This window comes from Danio rerio, chromosome 19 (genome assembly GCF_049306965.1).
Source record: "Danio rerio strain Tuebingen ecotype United States chromosome 19, GRCz12tu, whole genome shotgun sequence".
Classification (NCBI taxonomy): Eukaryota; Metazoa; Chordata; class Actinopteri; order Cypriniformes; family Danionidae; genus Danio; species Danio rerio.
The window spans coordinates 11,940,439-11,958,803 of NC_133194.1; the positions used below are offsets into that span (position 1 = coordinate 11,940,439).

At 33.2% G+C, this 18,365-nt stretch overlaps 3 protein-coding genes across 6 annotated transcripts in view; 2 read left to right on the forward strand and 1 right to left on the reverse strand.

The window, feature by feature from the left end:
- Positions 1–18,365, reverse strand: part of si:dkey-3n22.9 — a 57,293-nt gene that overhangs the window by 38,628 nt on the left and 300 nt on the right. For all 4 annotated transcript variants that reach the window (XM_073931538.1, XM_073931540.1, XM_073931537.1 and 1 more), the window contains exon 2: positions 17,410–17,542. The gene's annotated coding sequence lies outside the window, so the exon portion shown is untranslated. The remainder of the gene's footprint in view (positions 1–17,409; positions 17,543–18,365) is intronic.
- apoa4a (apolipoprotein A-IV a) lies at positions 4,053–8,934 on the forward strand. Its single transcript, NM_001017909.2, has 4 exons — positions 4,053–4,202; positions 4,284–4,338; positions 5,207–5,357; positions 8,249–8,934. The coding sequence occupies exons 2-4, from the start codon at positions 4,299–4,301 to the stop codon at positions 8,814–8,816; spliced, it is 759 nt and encodes a 252-aa protein (NP_001017909.2). The 5' UTR covers positions 4,053–4,202; positions 4,284–4,298; the 3' UTR covers positions 8,817–8,934.
- Positions 13,346–17,882, forward strand: apoea (apolipoprotein Ea). The gene is made up of 4 exons (NM_001020565.1): positions 13,346–13,482; positions 13,931–14,081; positions 14,186–14,473; positions 17,394–17,882. The coding sequence occupies exons 1-4, from the start codon at positions 13,440–13,442 to the stop codon at positions 17,719–17,721; spliced, it is 810 nt and encodes a 269-aa protein (NP_001018401.1). The 5' UTR covers positions 13,346–13,439; the 3' UTR covers positions 17,722–17,882.

Here is an 18,365-nt window from a genome sequence, read left to right on the forward strand (position 1 = left end):
TTCATTCATAATGGTCTTAAAAAATCTTAAATGGACTTGATGAAACCTGCAGAAATGCTAATACATTTTTTACATGGTCACAGGCACTCTAATTAATGAAACCATAAGTTAATTAATAAGTTTTGACCACTCTTAATGTTATCAGAGAATTTATTTAAAACTTTTTTTTTACAATATTTAGAAGCTTTTCAAAATATTTATGATTCACAAGTTACACTAGTGTTTAAAACTGTCTTTTTTGAAGGACGCAGGGTTCCCACTATTTCATAAAAAACAGATTCAAGGACTTTTTAAAGCACCGTTAATTTCAAATCAAGCGCCGCTTTAATTCACTTACATTTAATATTCACATTCAAATGTCAGAGCATGTCATTGTTAAACATTTAGACTGTTTTAACTAGTCATGTACAAAGAACTTTAATCTGTTGAGATTAATACTGGTAATAATTAAATGCAGTTTCTGATAAAATTTGCATTATTCATCTTTGTACAAAATTAACATTTTTAAAAACCTTTTTTAAAAATTTCTTTGTTCTCTTTTTGGCAGAAGCACAATACAGTTGTTGAAATAACACAAAGAAATATAAAATCAGATTTAATTTAAGCATTTTCAATGGCCTGTTTTTTTTTTTTCCAGGCCATAAATCCAGGGCTGCGTCTGAAATCACACACTTTCATACTATATAGTACGCTAAAAACAGTATATGAGCCAAGTAGTATGTCTGAATTCATTGAAATTCGAAAAACGGTATGTGAGAAGTACCCGGATGGGCTACTACTTCTGGCGAGATTCTGAAGTGTGCATTCCATGCACGCTGCGCTATCCCATGATGCCCTGCGAGAGAATTTATGAATGGGAGTAAAGCGATGCAACTAAAGAAGGTGGGTCACGTGATCATGACAAAATGATGGACATAGTACTGTACGTCTGAGTTCCATTCATACTGTATGGAGCATACTTTGGTTACTTTTACTTTGGTACTAAACCATTAAACTCTAATGGTTTAGTAAATTTAAATTCTAATGCAGTAGTAGGCTGTTTCAGATGCAGCATACTGTATGTCTGAGATTCAAGTACTGTGGGAGTACTTGGCAAGTAATGCCACGGTCACACTGGAGTTTGAGTATGCGATATTCTGTTGTATGGTGCTGTGAAAAGGGGCGAAATTAAACAATATGATTAGACATTTAAAAAAAAAAAAGCAAGTGGTTGCTCCATATTTAAAAATTTTGTACAGAGATGTCATGTTTTGATCTTCGATTGGTCTCATGCAGTTACGTGATGCGATTTGCAAGTTTAGAGTTCACCAAGCTTAAACTTCGAACTGCCAACATTTTTTGCATGAGTTTGCATTTCTGGTCTGTCGCATTTGCATAGATGTGCATGGAAGTCTATGGGGCAAAAAGTCCAGTGTGACCATGGGTTAAAGTCCCCATAAACCGGAAACTGTGACCAATTTTTTTGTATTGTGACGCAGTTCCTAGGGAAATGAAATATTAAATGGGAAAACAGTGGGCGTGGCTTGTTTTTTCTACTGCGAGCAGAATGGATGTAGTAAAGAAGGCATTTCATTTAGAAAGATCTGGAAAAAGGGTTGAGGAGAGAGTAATTGCAACCAACAACCTTCTCTTGCTCGCTATTTCTGTTTGTTGTCAAAACCAACAGTTGGAGGGGCGTTGTTGAATATATTAGCCACGGCCATTTGCTAAGATATACGTAATTGACAATTTGCAAAAGTGCATTTTCAGATTTCATTTACAATAATACAATACAAGGGCAAACATTTTTTTTTCTTAATGACATTTGATTTGTTCACCACAAAACTAAAACTGTTGGCTAACAAAATCATATGGTTAGTTTTAATTTCTTGAAGACTTTAAGTGTGGGAACCCTTTGGAGGGTTAAAATAATCATAGACACTATTTTTAAACCACCTTGAGCAACATCAGTTTCTTTCACCTTTTGACCTAATCTATTTTTGCAAACCTTTTTTTTTTTTTTTTTCAAAACAAGATTATGTCCCAAACACACTCCATTCCCACTTCTTTGTGACTGGGCGTTTAGCCGATATCAGGCTGTTTTAACTGCAGATAATTGTTGTAAAGAAGAGGTCAATGTCCAGAAGGATCCTCCTTAATACCTGACTCATCAGTCCATCGACTTTACATAAATACGTGCAGATCAACATGTGTAAATGCTAATGCACCTCTGCACCTAATAGATATCATTTTACATAACTGCATGGATAAAGTGGGAGATTACCAAGTCATTGTTTTATTGAAAATAAACATTTAATATTACAAATAATTAAGAATTAAATACAAAGTGCTCTCTTTAAGACCAATAGTTGTCACCATACTTCAATTATATATATATATATATATATATATATATATATATATATATATATATATATATATATATGTATATGTATATGTATATGTATATGTATATATATATATATGTATGTATATATATATATATATATATATATATATATATATATATATATATATATATATATATACATATATATATATATATATACATATACATATATATATATATATATATATATATACATATATATATATATATATATATACATATATATATATATATATATATATATATATATATATACATATATACATATATATATATATATATATATATACATATATATATATATATATATATATATATATATATATATATATATATATATATATATATATACACATATATATATATATATATATATATATATATATATATATATATATATATGTATATATATATATATATATATATATATATATATATATATATATATATATATGTATATATATATATATATATATGTATATATATGTATTGAGTACATCCTATTTTGAAGATGAATATTATATATATACATATATATATATATATATATATATATATATATATATATATATATATATATATATAATATTCATCTTCAAAATAGGATGTACTCAATTAATATATATATGTGTGTGTGTATATTTATATATATATATATATATATATATATATATATATATATATATATATATATATATATATATATATATATATATATATATATATATATATATATATATATACACATACATATATATTAATATATATTAATATTTTACATTTTATATTATTGTCTTAAATATAAATTTGGGTGTACTAATTTTGTGTGTGTGTGTGTGTGTGTGTATATATATATATATATATATATATATATATATATATATATATATATATATATATATATATATATATATATATATATATATATATATATATATATATATATACATACAGTTGAAGTCACAGTTATTAGCCCCCCTGAATTATTCAACCTCCGTTTATTTTTTTCCCCAATTTTTGTTTAAAGGAGAGAAGATATTTCCAATATATAAAAAGTAAAATAAATAAGACTTTCTCCAGAAGAAAAAATATTATAAGACATACTGTAAAAATTTCTGTGCACCGTTAAACTTCATTTGGGAAATACTGAAAAAAATAAAATTAAAGGGGGGCTAATAATTTCTACTTCAACTGTATGTATGTATATAAAAAGGTGGTCTTATTATAGCTTGGACTTCTACATCTACACTTGGACTTCTATATCTAAAATTGAGTGTTTTTACTTCTTATTTTAATCCATAATTTAGATTCTTATTGATATTCTTTAACTTGTGCTCTGAGGATGAAAAACATTCTTAAGGGTTTGGACAGAGGGGGAGTAAGAGGGGGAGTAAATGAGGTCAGAATTTAAAATTTGGATTATACTAACCCTTTAACTATATGCTATACTGTTAGGAGCTGTCAGATAATTTGCTTCTCAAAAAAAAGTGTTTCCAAATATTGAATATAAATAATCTAGAAATTCCTCAGTGGCAGTAGTTTGTATTTTAAGAAAGTTCCAAGAAATGTGGCTAATATATGCATTACATCTACAGACCATATTCAGTGTCTTCCTGCAAGTCTGTATGATTGCAGTTCAGACCAGAGTTGAGTTCACTTCAGTACAGATGATTTCATGAACGAGTCACACGGCATGTAGAAATGACAGCAGGGCAAAACTTTCTGGACTTTACTGCCTTTATCAGAGTTTTGTCGTCCATTTATATACAACGCAGATACCCTCGCACTTACACACAGAAGAGGACAAGAGAAGGTAAGGAATTCATCAATGAAATGCTAGTTTGTTTCAGTGATTTGCAAGCTATTGATTGAATGTATGTATTTTTTTCTGTAGAACCAGCAAATAACCATGAAAGTCCTTGTAGTATTCGTCATCGCAGCTTTCTCTAGTAAGTACAAGTGCTTTGTTTTAGTGTTTTAATGAAAGTTAGATGTGCTCTTGAGTGGTAAAAATTGAAAATGTGTTCTCTAATTGTTGTCGCCTTTGGAAAACAAATGAAGGTTTTTCAAACTAATAGATTAGATTACTCTTAATACAGAGAAAAAAAACGATCAAAAGGTTCATCAAAAATAAATCCATATGAATGAATGAGCCGATTAATTAGGTGTTCTGAAGAGATGCAATAACTTTATATGACAAGCATATTTAATTGAGCTTTTATTCACATAAACTCTGATAAGCGTACATAAAAATAAATTCATGCCTGCTTCTATAAGCCTAAATTAAATGCGTTTCTCATACAGCATGATCATGTTTCTACGACATGGATTTATTCTTTTGGTCTCTTTATGATTGTTTTAAAGAGTTGAGGGAGCAAACTTTGACTGGACGGACAGTAATCTCACATAATTAGGTGGCACATTATTTTAATTGACTATTAATACACCATTAACTATGACTTTGCCTCAATAAACTTTATCAATAAACTCATTTGCTGCTTATTAACAATTGTTAGGTATTAAAAAGAATTAGGGATGTAAAAGTCATGCAGAATATGTGCTTTATTACACAAAAAACAGCCGAAATCTACTGTTAATAGTTAATAATACTTATATCACTAGTTAAAAGTGTGAATTAAATTGAACTCAAGTGTTTATAGGGCAAACTAAAATATTATCATTTGCATTTCGAAGCTAGAAAACTTCCTTTGATGCGACATTAGGGTGAATAAATGATGAGAAATTAGATTTTTGGTCAAACTAGCCCTTTAAATGAACTGTTTTCTTATTATACTGTAACTCTGATAAATCCCCTAGGCTGTCATGCCAACATGATGTGGCAGGACCAACCAATGCCCAGCATGGACCTGGTGAAAAATGCTTTCTGGAATTACGTTTCTCAAGCGACCCTCACAGCTGAGGAAACACTTCAGATGATCAGAAACTCAGAGCTGGGTCAAGAAATCAAGTAAGCATCTATCATAGAGTCAGTAGTCATTGTTTAAAAATATCAAAGAGTCAGTAGCCATTGTACACAAATATCATAGAGTCAGTATATTGTAGACAAATAGCATAGCCTCTGTAGCCATTGTTACCAATTATCATAGATTAAGTAGCCAATGAAGACAAATATCATAGAGTCTGTAGCCACCGTCGACAAATATCATAGAATCTGTAGCCGTTGTTGCCAAATATCATAGATTCAGTAGCCAATGAAGACAAATATCATATAGTCTGTAGCCACCATACAAAAATAACATAGATTTGGTGGCCATGATATCATAGATTCAGTAGCCATTGTAGACAAATATCATAGTGTCAGTATAGCCAATGTACACAAATATCATAGATTCAGTAGCCAAAGAAGACAAAGATCATAAAGTCTGTAGCCATTGTAGACAAATATCAAAGAGTCAGTAGCCATTGTATATAAATATCAGAGTCTGTAGCCTTCGTAGACAAATATCATAGATTCGGTAGCCAATGTAGACAAATATCATAGATTCGGTAGCCAATGTAGACAAATATCATAGATTCGGTAGCCAATGTAGACAAATATCATAGATTCGGTAGCCAATGTAGACAAATATCATAGATTCAGTAGCCAATGTAGACAAATATTATGGAGTTGGCAGCCATCGTACCCAAATATCATAGATTTGAAACACATTGTACACAAATATCATAGATTTGGTAGCGGTCGTACAAAATTATTATAGATTCAGTAGCCACTGTACAAAAATATCATAGATTCAGTAGCCAATGTAGACAAATATCATAGAGTCTGTAGCCATTGTTCCCAATTATCATAGATTCAGCAGCCAATGAATACAAATATCATAAGAGTCTGTAGCCATCGTAGACAAATATCAGAGTCAGTAGATATTGTACACAAATATCATAGATTCAGTAGCCAAAGTAGACAAATATCATAGAGTCTGTAACCGTTGTTCCCAAATATCATAGATTCAGTAGCCAATGGAGACAAATATCATAGAGTCTGTAGCCATCGTAGACAAATATCATAGATTCAGTAGCCAATGAAGACAAATATCATAGTCTGTAGCCACTATACAAAAATAACATAGATTTGGTAGCCATGATATCATAGATTCAGTAGCCATTGTAGACAAATATCATATTGTCAGTATAGCCAATGTACACAAATATCATAGATTCAGTAGCCAAAGAAGGCAAATATCATAAAGTCTGTAGCCATCGTAGACAAATATCAAAGAGTCAGTAGCCATTGTATATAAATATCAGAGTCTGTAGCCTTCGTAGACAAATATCATAGATTCGGTAGCCGTTGTAAACAAATATCATAGATTAAGTAGCCAATGTAGACAAATATTGTAGATTCAGTAGTCAATGTAGACAAATATTACAGATTCAGTAGCCAATGTAGACAAAAATCATAGATTCAGTAGCCAATGAAGACAAATATTATTGAGTCTGCAGCCATTGTACCCAAATATCATAGATTCGGTAGCTGTTGTAATCAAATATCATAGATTCAGTAGCCAATGTAGACAAATATAGATTTGGTAGCCATTGTACACAAATATCATAGACTCTGTAGCCATCGTACACAAATATCATAGATTTGGTAGCGGTCGTACAAAATTATTATAGATTCAGTAGCCACTGTACAAAAATATCATAGATTCAGTAGCCAATGTAGACAAATATCATAGAGTCTGTAGCCATTGTTCCCAAATATCATAGATTCAGTAGCCAATGAATACAAATATCATAGAGTCTAGCCACCATACAAAAATAACATAGATTTGGTAGCTGTCGTACAAAAATATCAACGATTCGGTAGCCATAATATCATAGATTCCATAGCTATCGTAGACAAATATCATAGATTCCGTAGCTAATGTAGACAAATATCATAGATTCAGTAGCTAATGTGGACAAATATAGATTTGGTAGCCATTGTACACAAATATCATAGAGTCGGTAGCCATTGTATATATTGTAGTCTGTAGCCAACAAATATTATAGATTCAGTAGAGAATGTAGACAAATATCAGTGTCTGTAGCCATCGTACACAAACATCATAGATTTGGTAGCCATTGTAGACAAATTTCATAGCGTCTGTAGGTATCGTACACAAACAACATAGAGTCAGTAGGTATCGTACACAAATATTATAGAGTAAATATCATTGTGTAGTCAATGGTCTGTCATTGTAATCATAGCCATTAGCCCTTGTACATAAACCTTTTGTCAAATTTTTCAGCTCAAACTGCCCAAAGACATGTAGTCGTGTAGTGTATTCTGCCCTTTAGAGCTACAAAGTTCACTAGAACCTTGTTTTAAAATAGTAACATTTTAAAATAGTATGTCAATTTAAACAAACAATCCTTAAATTCAAATTAAATCAGAAACTCAGAGCTGGGTTAAGAAATCAAGTAAGCATCTAGTGATTATTTATTCATTCATTTTCTTGTCGGCTTAGTCCCTTTATTAATCCAGGGTTGCCACAGCGGAATGATCCGCTGTGATTATTTACTTTACTTTAAAAAAGTGAGTTAACCACTTGCCTTAGAAGCAACTAATTGAATTTACTTAAACAAAGGAGTAAACCCATTTTAACTTAGAACTGTCAAGTTCATTTAACTTTAGAAATCATGCACATGGTTCACTTAAAATTTGTAAGGCGATGGGTTTACTTTATCTTGGACTTTACCTAAAGTAAAGTCAACTAATTATTTTAAAAGCAGCAGGTTTTCTCACTATTTTAAGTAAAGTCAACTAATCATTTTCACAGGGTAGCAAATAGCAAAGCACATCCCAAACCGGCTATAAAAACAATAATTAAATAATCTATCTCTGTTTCTTCTCAGTGACAGGATCTCTAAAAGCACAGATGCCATCAATAAATACACCCTGGCCATTCAAAGTCAGGTCACTCCTTTGACCCAAGAACTGCTCACCAAACTGTCCCAGGAGGCCGATCAGCTGAAACTGAGTCTGGAGCAAGAAATCACCTCGGCACAGACCCAGCTCAAGCCTTATGTTGAAGAACTCAAAGTGGACATTGAGGAGCAGATTGAGCGGCTGAAAAAGGACGTGGCTCCATACGCAGAGGCCCTGAACCCTGAAGCCATGAGGTTGACCCTGGTCCTGCGGGCTGAAGAGCTGAAGGCAAAGCTGGAAACAAGTTTGATGGCGATGGGTCCTCAGAGCGAGGAGCTGAAGCAGAAGCTGGAGCAGCACTTTGTGGAGTTTCAGATGAGCATGTCTCCACTGGCTGAGAGTTTTCAGAGTCAGCTGGCCCAGAGAAGTCAGGAGCTCCAGAAGAATCTGGCTCCCTATTCTGAAGAGCTGAGCAAACTAGATCCGCTCGCTCAGGATCTGAAGGACCAGCTGACTGCCCTCTGGGAGTCCTTCGCCAAGGATAAACAGTCGTGAAAGACTCTAGAGACTTTTAGATATGCGTAATTTATGTTATTTTTGGATTTAATATATATTTTTGTCATTCATGCATGTTTTTACCAAAAAATTGTGAAATAAAAAAACAGTAAGCACTATGTTTGATATTATGAGATATGGAATCGCTACATACACAAAACCTCATCCCCCCATTAACACAAGACATTAAGAAAAAAAGTTGGTATGAAGCAGTGATGTGCGCTGAGGTTTGTGGCTGGTGAAGCACGACTCTTTCAGGGTCATATTTACAAATATAAACACGCAATATATGTGCGAACTAGCATTATTTCTATACACATGGCAGATACATATTGGGCCAAAAAAGAATGTAAATGTACAGTGATTGAATATCTCCCAAAAAAAAAAAAAAAAACAATTTGGACCAGGGACGATTTTAGGATTTTCATATATATATACTTTATATATATATATATATATACATATATTTTCATATATATATATATATATATATATATATATATATATATATATATATATATATATATATATATATATATATATATATATATATATATATATATATATATATATATACACACATATACATATATATATATATATATATATACTTTACATTTAAGTTTAATGTTGACGTTTTTAATTTTTTTCTTTTCTTTACATATAAGCACAGTACAGTGTTAACGTTCAGACTATTTATGTTTAAAATGGCTGACAATAATAAATATTCTTAATAATAGGGATTAATCTGCCATGTTTTTGAACTGTACAGAGCTGTAGCTGCTTTACTGGGCTTACTACGCTACTGTATTTCAATACTGCTCACTATGGCGGTACTTGAAGAGACAATTTTTTTCTGAGGTGGTACTTGATGAAAAAAGTTTGAGGACCCCTGGAATAGAGAATACAATGTTAATGGGATATAAAGGTCAGTGGGACAGATATATAAAAGATTGTCCACATTTTAAATGAACTTGTAGCTGTGAAATGAACTATACAGCAGCACTATACATTTTGCCTAATAAATGCAAAACATTATCACACATTCTTTATCCTTATCTAAGCGCAGATCATCATTACATTTCAAGTAATAGAGACATGTCTTTCCAATGAGGTTTACTGTGATTAGGTAGATTTTAATTTTACTCATTGGAGGAAATTAAAGCAGTAGACCTGCAATTTTGAATAACTATGAAAAATAACCTAAGGTGATTTTATATACATAAAAAGCATATTAAATACACATGACTTGTTTCAAACAAGGTTACAAAAATTTCAATATGAAATAACCAGGGTTTTGATGTAAAAAAAAAAAATAAACATATTCTTTACCTGCACATAATAGAATATATAAAATAATAAGTGATAAAACTATACTGAATTATTAATCTGAAGTATAGTGACATATCACATGACATAAGCATACCAAATTAAAAGGAAAGTATTTTAGGCATGCACTGTGATCCTTAATTACTAGTTTGTTTGTTTTTTGTTAGTTTTTTTATTTTTATTGGTAAATGATTTATACTACAAAGTCCAGGCATCATACATGTGACAAGTGTATAAATGGTTACTGTGTATAAATGGACAAGTGTATAAACACTAAACATCTAATGACCACACGACCAGCCACAGTCGAATGAACCACCATATTTGATATCTTCATACAGCACAGGCTGATGCTTCAATATGTATCTAAGTAGCCATTTTACAAATATCAGAGTCAGTAGCCATCGTAGACAAATGTCATAGATTCAGTAGCCATTGTAGACAAATATCATAGAGTCAGTAGAAATTTAACACAACTATCAGAGTCAGTAGCCATTGTATACAAATATTACAGAGTCTGTAGCCAATGTAGACAAATATCATAGTCTGTTGCCTTCATACACAAATATAATATAGTAAGTAGCCACTGTAAACAAATATCAGAGTCAGTGGCCATTTTACACAAATATCATAGAGTCAGTGGCCATTTTACACAAATAACATAGATTCAGTAGCCGATATAGACAAATGTTATAGATTCGGTAGCCGTTGAACACAAATATCATAAATTCAGTAGCCATTGTATCATAGAGGTTGTAACCATCATAGGCAAATATCATAAAGTCTGTATAGTCATCATAGACAAATCAGTGTTTCCTCTAGGATTTTTTTCAGCTGTGGCGGCAGGCCTTTTTTTTTTTTTTTTTTTTTTTACACAGATCTACCAACTACCTGTGCCGTTATTTCAATGATAAATGTCGTGGGTGCAAAATTAGAAGTCGAGATCGAATTTATGTAATAGCCTACAGCATGCTGATCTCTTTGCTTGCACGCCGATTTCCTCTGCTCGTGCACAAAACTTCTGTCACGCCCCCTCAAATATAAGCCGCTTCAAGAGTGCGCAGATCTTCTTGTGCGCTCTCAAATAAACGCTGCTGAAGTGTGATTTAGTGCATTTATGTAACGAGTATGTCTCCAGCATTTATTAGATTTGCTAGCAATATTTATGAATGTCTCCAATAGACCTACAGAGCGATATTAATGCGTCCTGAAGTAAAGTGAAACGGCTATACGTCGTGTTTGCTGGCCTCACACATCACGCACCTGTCAGTCAGCCAGTCAGTCTGTCAGCACGTAACCTTAACGGGGTAAACAAATAATGTACAGCACTACTACGGTTACAGAGAGGTTCACGCTGTTATAATTCACTCATCTTTTAATGTTTTGGTGCGATTATTACCGGCTATTAAAAAAATAAAATGTTTTGAATTAGAAGCTGTAATTTAGCCATGGCGGGATGAATTTTGTTGTGGCGCCCCGCCATGGAAGAATGTATGTAGCGGAAACCATGCAAATTTTGTAGATTCAGTAGCCAATGTAGACAATTATCATAGATTCAGTAGCCATTGTATCATAGAGGTTGTAGCCATCATAGACAAATATAGATTCAATAGCCAATGTAGACAAATATCATAGAGGTTGTAGCCATCATAGACAATAATAATAGACTCAATAGCCATTGTAAACAAATACCATAGACTCTGTTGCCGTCCTACAAAAATATCATAGATTCGGTAGCTGTCGTACACAAATATAGATTCGTTAGCCATTGTAGACCATTATAATTGAGTCAGTAGCCATTGTACACAAATATTAAAGTCAGTAGCCATCGTACTCAAATATCATTGTATAGTCAATGGTTTTTCATTATACACAAAACCTTTAGCCATTGTACATACAATTTTTGACAAATATTTCAGCTCAAACTGCCCAAAAGACATGTAGTCGTATAGTGTATTCTACCCTTTAGAGCTTCAAAGGTAGTGTACTTGAACAGATATCTCATTTCAAACATAAACAATCACTAAATTCAATGTTCTTTTTTTCCCTTTGTAACAAGCTGCCAAACTGTCAATATCTTCATTGATTAGACTGACTAAATAATTTGAAGAGTTTAAATCCTTTCACTTTGACAACACATCTCCAGCCAAAACATTTTGTTTAGACTTTGAATCTGAGGGCATGTTGCCTTAGAATCCTGTGAGAGTTGTAACCACTCTGTAATAAGAGTTAATATAAATGTCCTTGATCAAAGTTTGCTGGCCCAGAATACCCAAGACAACATTATCAGCTGCTGATTGCCGGGGATGTACATACACAGACATGCACACACACACACTACATCGTATTCACAACTGTGAAATGTAGTATCATGAGTGCCTTTTTTATAGTTGCAGCATGTTATGTTTCATAAATGAATATAAATAATAAATAATTATAAACAAAAATGAAATGAATATCATGAACTATTAAATCATTCACACAATTATGATTCCAGCAGCGGCCTATTGCACAGACCTTTTTTGTCAGAACAGCATATTATTTTAATCTATTGAGCATGAGTCAAAATTGGTTTATCACTGCTGTTGCACAAAGTGTTCATGTAAGAAGAAAATGCTTAAGATAATACACCTATTCCCTGCTGTGTGAGATGATAGCAGTTTGCTGACTTGTGCTTTTATCATGTTACTTTGAAATACATTTTCCTGTATGTTTATCTGTAAGTTAAATATCAGAATCAGAAAATCATCTTCAGAGAAGGTCAAAACTCAAAGGTTTGCTGTACTTACTAGTTATTACAGTTACCTTGTCATAACTGTTAATAAGTTTAATGTGAAACAGAAAATGTTAAATAGAGATAAAGGTTACGGTTTGATCTTTAAATCATGCACTGCAAAAATCCTTTTAGTAGCAAATGTCTTATTGTATATTGCACTCTAACATTTGAACACATTCATCGCTGCTGATCGATCATCTTCCCTTTTCATTTTCATTCTGTGCTTATCTCTCTGACCAGGTCACCTCAACCAAAGAGCCACATTAATTAACCAAACATTTTTTTTTAATTATAGCACATCTTGTCCTTTTGGAACCTTAATCATCCAACGTGGAATGCAATCCTGTGATAAACAAGAGTCTGAACAGAAGAACTTTGGACGCAGGCTGCCAATTCACCTGTTCATAGTCACATCATGGCTATCAGAACGACTGCGATCCAAGCAGTATAAATAACAGCTCTTTCCAAAGGACTTCCTTACAGAGCCCATCTGTCTGGTGTACTGTCCAAATACAATCATGAAGTTTGTGGCTGTAATTGTTGCGCTCGCCGTCATTTCAGGTAGGAAATAAACAACAATGCAAATTCCTTTGCTTTTTTTACCTGTTATAACCTTTATAATTAATTTAGCAAACATTAATAGAGATTTTATTTCTCTTTTGGACCAAATCATTTAAATGTTAGCATTTTTTTCAGCACTTCGAACTACATTGATTACATTGACAGTTTTATTGACTGTCTTTCTTTAAGAACTTGATGCTATAAATGCGCTAACAAACACTGTTGCTGCTTGTTGTAAACTGTTCATATAAAATGAAACAACTAAATTCTCAAGGTTTTTGGGGACAACTTAATTGTTTTATGTACATGCCAATTAAATTTGTCAAAACAATTAAGATATCTTAATCGATTTGTGTTGGGACAACAAGAAGGAATTGTGTGGAACCCAGGATTTACAGTGAATATTCCACACACTAAAGAATATTTGTGCTCCGTTTTGACTTTGCAGGCTGCCAGGGGCGATTCCTGTTTCAGGATGAGCCAAGAAGCCGCTGGGAAGAGGCCGTGGATCAGTTCTGGAACCATGTTTCTGAACTGACCACTAGAGCTGAGGAAATGAGGGACAACATCAAGGCCACTCAGCTCGGCAGAGAATTAGAGTGAGTAAACGCTTTGAAACATCTCAACAGAACAGAAAACAATATTGGAAATTGTAGTCTAGTGTCAAGAAAGAAGACTCAAATGGCGTTCAAATTCTTTGCAGCACACTGATCTCTGACAGCATGATGGAGCTGCAAATGTACAGAGATGATCTGCACTCCAAACTGGCCCCTTACGCGCAGGAGAGAGCCCAGAAGTTCAACGAAGATCTGCAGTTGTTGGTCACCAAGCTCCGCACACACATGGAGGAGGCGAAGGATCGTGTCACTGAATACACAGAGGAGCTCCGGACCATGGTGGAGCAGAACTCTGATGAGCTCAAGAACAAAGCTAACTCCTATGCCAAGAAATTAAGGAAACGATTTAACAAGGACATCCAGGAGATCAACAAGTAAGTTGCTTGTTTTTTGGTTCACTTCTATAAAAGATACACATCCTTTCATAAATAAACATAACTCCACATGGAGGATGAGGAAATAATTACTTTAATTCCACATGGATGCATTAAATTGTTCAAAAGTAACAGTAAAGAGACTTCTAATAGAGCAAAGATTCTATGGCAAATAAATGTTGTTCTTTTCAACTTTTTGTTGATCAAAGAACTCTGAATAAAACATATCATGGTTATAAAATATTAATAAAAACTTTTCTAGACTGATAAAAAAATAAATAAATGATACTTGAGCAACCAAATCAGAAAGAAAATTTAGAAACGATACTTGAGCAACCAAATTTAGAAAGATCTATGAGACACTGAAAACCTGAAGAGTGACTGAAAATTTTGCTTAAAAGTAGTAAAACTGTTTTCTAAACATACTGAACATAATTTTTTTTTACATTTCTGTGAGCATTCATTTTGTTATCATGTTTAGTTGAAAAATGACAAACTGCATAGTTGCTGTATTGTCATACATCAACACCCCAAAATGGATGAGCAATATCACACAAGTAGCAGTGCGATGTGGCTGTATATATCAGCACTGGTGGAAGGCTTGCCGCAGGCCGAGTGCCTTAGTGTCCCAGCAATGACTGCTACGAGTGTGATTTTGCGTTTATATGACAGTTCGACAGCATAATCGTGTGTATCTTTTTTCCCACTAGCTTTTAAGGTATTGTGACTTTTGAGGATCAATAATTGCATATACCCTCGGTATACTCACTTGTTTTGCTGCTTAAACGTCCCTAATTTATGTGTATTCACATCCTCTTTAACTGTATACCAAAGGTTTTTTTTTTTTTTTTTACAAGTCCCCTAGTTGGGTTGGGATGGGTTGCATTGCTATTGGGTTTTACCACAGCTTAATATACTAAGCCAATATCCGGGTCTGCTGGGGGCACTATTATCTAAACATAATTCATTGAATAGGATTAGATTATCAGGATCTCACTTTAAAATTAACAAATTTGTTTAAATATGTTTCATTTTTAAATGAATAGTTCACCCAAAAAAATAAAAATTGTCATCATTTACTCAACATTTACTTGTTTCAAACCAGTTCGTCTTTTTTTAATCTGTTGAACACAAAGAAAGAAAGACTAATTTGAAAAAAGCTGGAAACCTGTAACCATTGACTTACATAGTATTTGTTTTCCTTCTGTGGAAGTCAATAGTTACAGGTAACTTATGTTATATATAAATATATATCGCTAATGAATCAAAGAAACATTGATTTTGTTTTTTCTTTGCCTACTTTTAAAATGTGGGTTGGGTGGGTAATAGTGCACCACCTTTTTTTTAAGACTACAACACTGCTCAAAACCCTTTTGCAAGAGGAACTACTTTCTTCCGCCATTTCTACACATCTGCAGCTGACGTCAGAACAGCAGAAACCATTGCTCATTCACTAAGTTACTTTGGAGCTAGGGTTTGAACAACACAATCTCACGGCAATTCGTAACTTTTTCATTTAGTGGCTAATTCGTATGAATTCGTACGATCTAATTCGTACAATTTAGTACGATTTGCTTATCCCCCAATGACGGTTGGGGTTAGGGGTGGGGTCAGGTGCCACGCCTCCTTTTTAAAATCGTACCATTTCGTACGACTGAACTCTTACGAATTCGTACGAATTAGCCACTAAACTGGCAAAACGTAAAATACTTACGTTTTTTCGTGAGATCAGGCTGGTTTGAATGATTCTCTAGCTTAATGTCTAAGGTGATGACAAAACAGGTGATTTTGCTCACATTTTAAGATTATAAGGCTGAACGGCATGAAATACCATCAGATTTCCCAGTACTTCTCTGTTGCAATTGGGAGATATATAAATATCAGCACAAATAAATACAGCACAACAACATACAAAAAAGAGAGATCAACCTATAAAGTCATTTACCTTTTTTACAATGATTTGATCAGCTGTAGTTTGAAATTTCTCCTTGGGCATATTATGCGGTCACTGTCATCATCTTGTGGATGAACATCGTCGACCGTCTTTGCTCAAAGACAGGCTAATGGCCGCCGACAAAATTATAAGTATTTTAAAATAGGCACTATCCTTATAAATAAACTGCATAGTTTCAATTCAAACACTTACATTCCTTACTAAAAAAATCCCTTAAAAGTACATTATGTTGTCCAACAGCAGCCATATTTTTCACACTGTAGAGTGTCCTCTGCTTGCTGCTGTATGTGGGCGGAGTAATACACAAGGGCGAAGGGTTGAGAGGCTGGACTAATGACAGGCTGGACGAGTGCTGTTATTTGCAGAATATTGCATAGCTATCAGCCAATCAGATTCAAGAACCAGACAGAACTGTTGTATAAATATATATTTATAAGGATATACTTATAAGTAGGTCCACACGGAATGTGCGCACACAGAATTCCGCAGATTTTCAGCCCATCATTAATTCTGTTTATTTACTTGTTTAAATGTGTGTAATATCTATATTTTTCAGTTTTTAAATTAAAATAATTACATTAATTTTATTGACTAATATAAAAAAATGTTCATCTGATTTATGTACAATGCAGTTTGTAAAGTAATATTTTCTGTCTTTTAGTAGATTTATTGTATAGAAGACTTGCTTTGTTAACCAAATAAAGTGAATTTAATTGGATTTGCATTTTAAACATTAAATAAAAGTTAAAAAGATATATATATTTTTTTATTTGACATATTAAGGTTTAATTTGATACTCCCAAAATAATTCCGCAGAACTCCACAGATTTTTACCAAAATTCTCCTCAGAAATAGCAAAAAAACGCCTGCAGATTCCGTCTGGCCCTACTTAATAAGCATAATCAAACTATATATTTAAACATATTTTGATGCAAACTAATATTTTATCCCTCATTTGATTTATAGAAAAATGTCAACATACCTTGAGGAGGTTCAGTCTCGTGCTTCACAGAGCGTGGAAGATGTGAAGGATCGTCTGGAGCCTTACTTCACGTCGATGCACGAGCGCGCTCAACAGAAGCTGGTGAATCTGAGAGAAGCGCTGAGAAGCCAGGCTGAGGAAATAAAGGAGAGACTGGACTCACGAATGCAGGAGCTCAGAGATCAAGTTGAGAAGACCAAAGAGAATGTGCACAACACTCTTCAGCAAAAGGCAGAGGATGTACAAAAGTGGTTTGAGCCCTACGTCTCTCACATCCAGAAGCAAATGGAGCCAGTCTGGGAGAGCCTTTAATGCCAGTGAATAACCTCATTCAAGACTTTTTCCACTTAACTTGAATTTCAGAAATAAAGCAATTGGAAATGTAAAGGTGATGGGAAATTGACCAGCAGAACTACATGTATGCGGCTACAGATGTAGCCAATGTAAGATCAATAAAGAAGCATGTACCACTGTGTTTGGATATCCTTGTACTATATTTATATAGGTGATATGTGGGTAATTTGGGTATGTGTAATACATATGGGTCAGTGTGTTGGGTCATTGTTGTTTCTCAGAATCTATTAATGTATTGGAATATTAAAAGCTAAATTATAGAATATTTATCAAGTCAGTTTGTTAAATTTTGGGGTCAGAATCAATAGACTATTTTGAGGGATGTAAACGATAACAATGGTATTAACTTCTGCATTACATTTTTAATTTCCATACCTTCTAAAAACCCATAAATGTCCACATATTGATAAATAATGTCATGACAGTCGTTTTAACATTAAGATATGAATACATTTCATCGTGTTAAAGTGACAAAATAGTTTTACAACAAGCAGGTTATTTTTATGGAGCAGTGACATCGCCACATTAAAATGGTTTATGGGCTAGGTTAGGTCAGCTGTGGACTGTAAATAAAAGAAAAAAATCTAATTCACTGAACTTTT

Coding starts and splice junctions, on each gene's coding strand:
- apoea (NM_001020565.1), top strand. CDS start 13,440: ATGAAGTTTGTGGCTGTAATTGTTGCGCTCGCCGTCATTTCAG. Junction 13,483..13,930: donor TGCGCTCGCCGTCATTTCAG/GTAGGAAATAAA, acceptor TTGACTTTGCAG/GCTGCCAGGGGCGATTCCTG. Junction 14,474..17,393: donor GACATCCAGGAGATCAACAA/GTAAGTTGCTTG, acceptor TTTGATTTATAG/AAAAATGTCAACATACCTTG.
- apoa4a (NM_001017909.2), top strand. CDS start 4,299: ATGAAAGTCCTTGTAGTATTCGTCATCGCAGCTTTCTCTA. Junction 4,339..5,206: donor CGTCATCGCAGCTTTCTCTA/GTAAGTACAAGT, acceptor TAAATCCCCTAG/GCTGTCATGCCAACATGATG. Junction 5,358..8,248: donor GAGCTGGGTCAAGAAATCAA/GTAAGCATCTAT, acceptor GTTTCTTCTCAG/TGACAGGATCTCTAAAAGCA.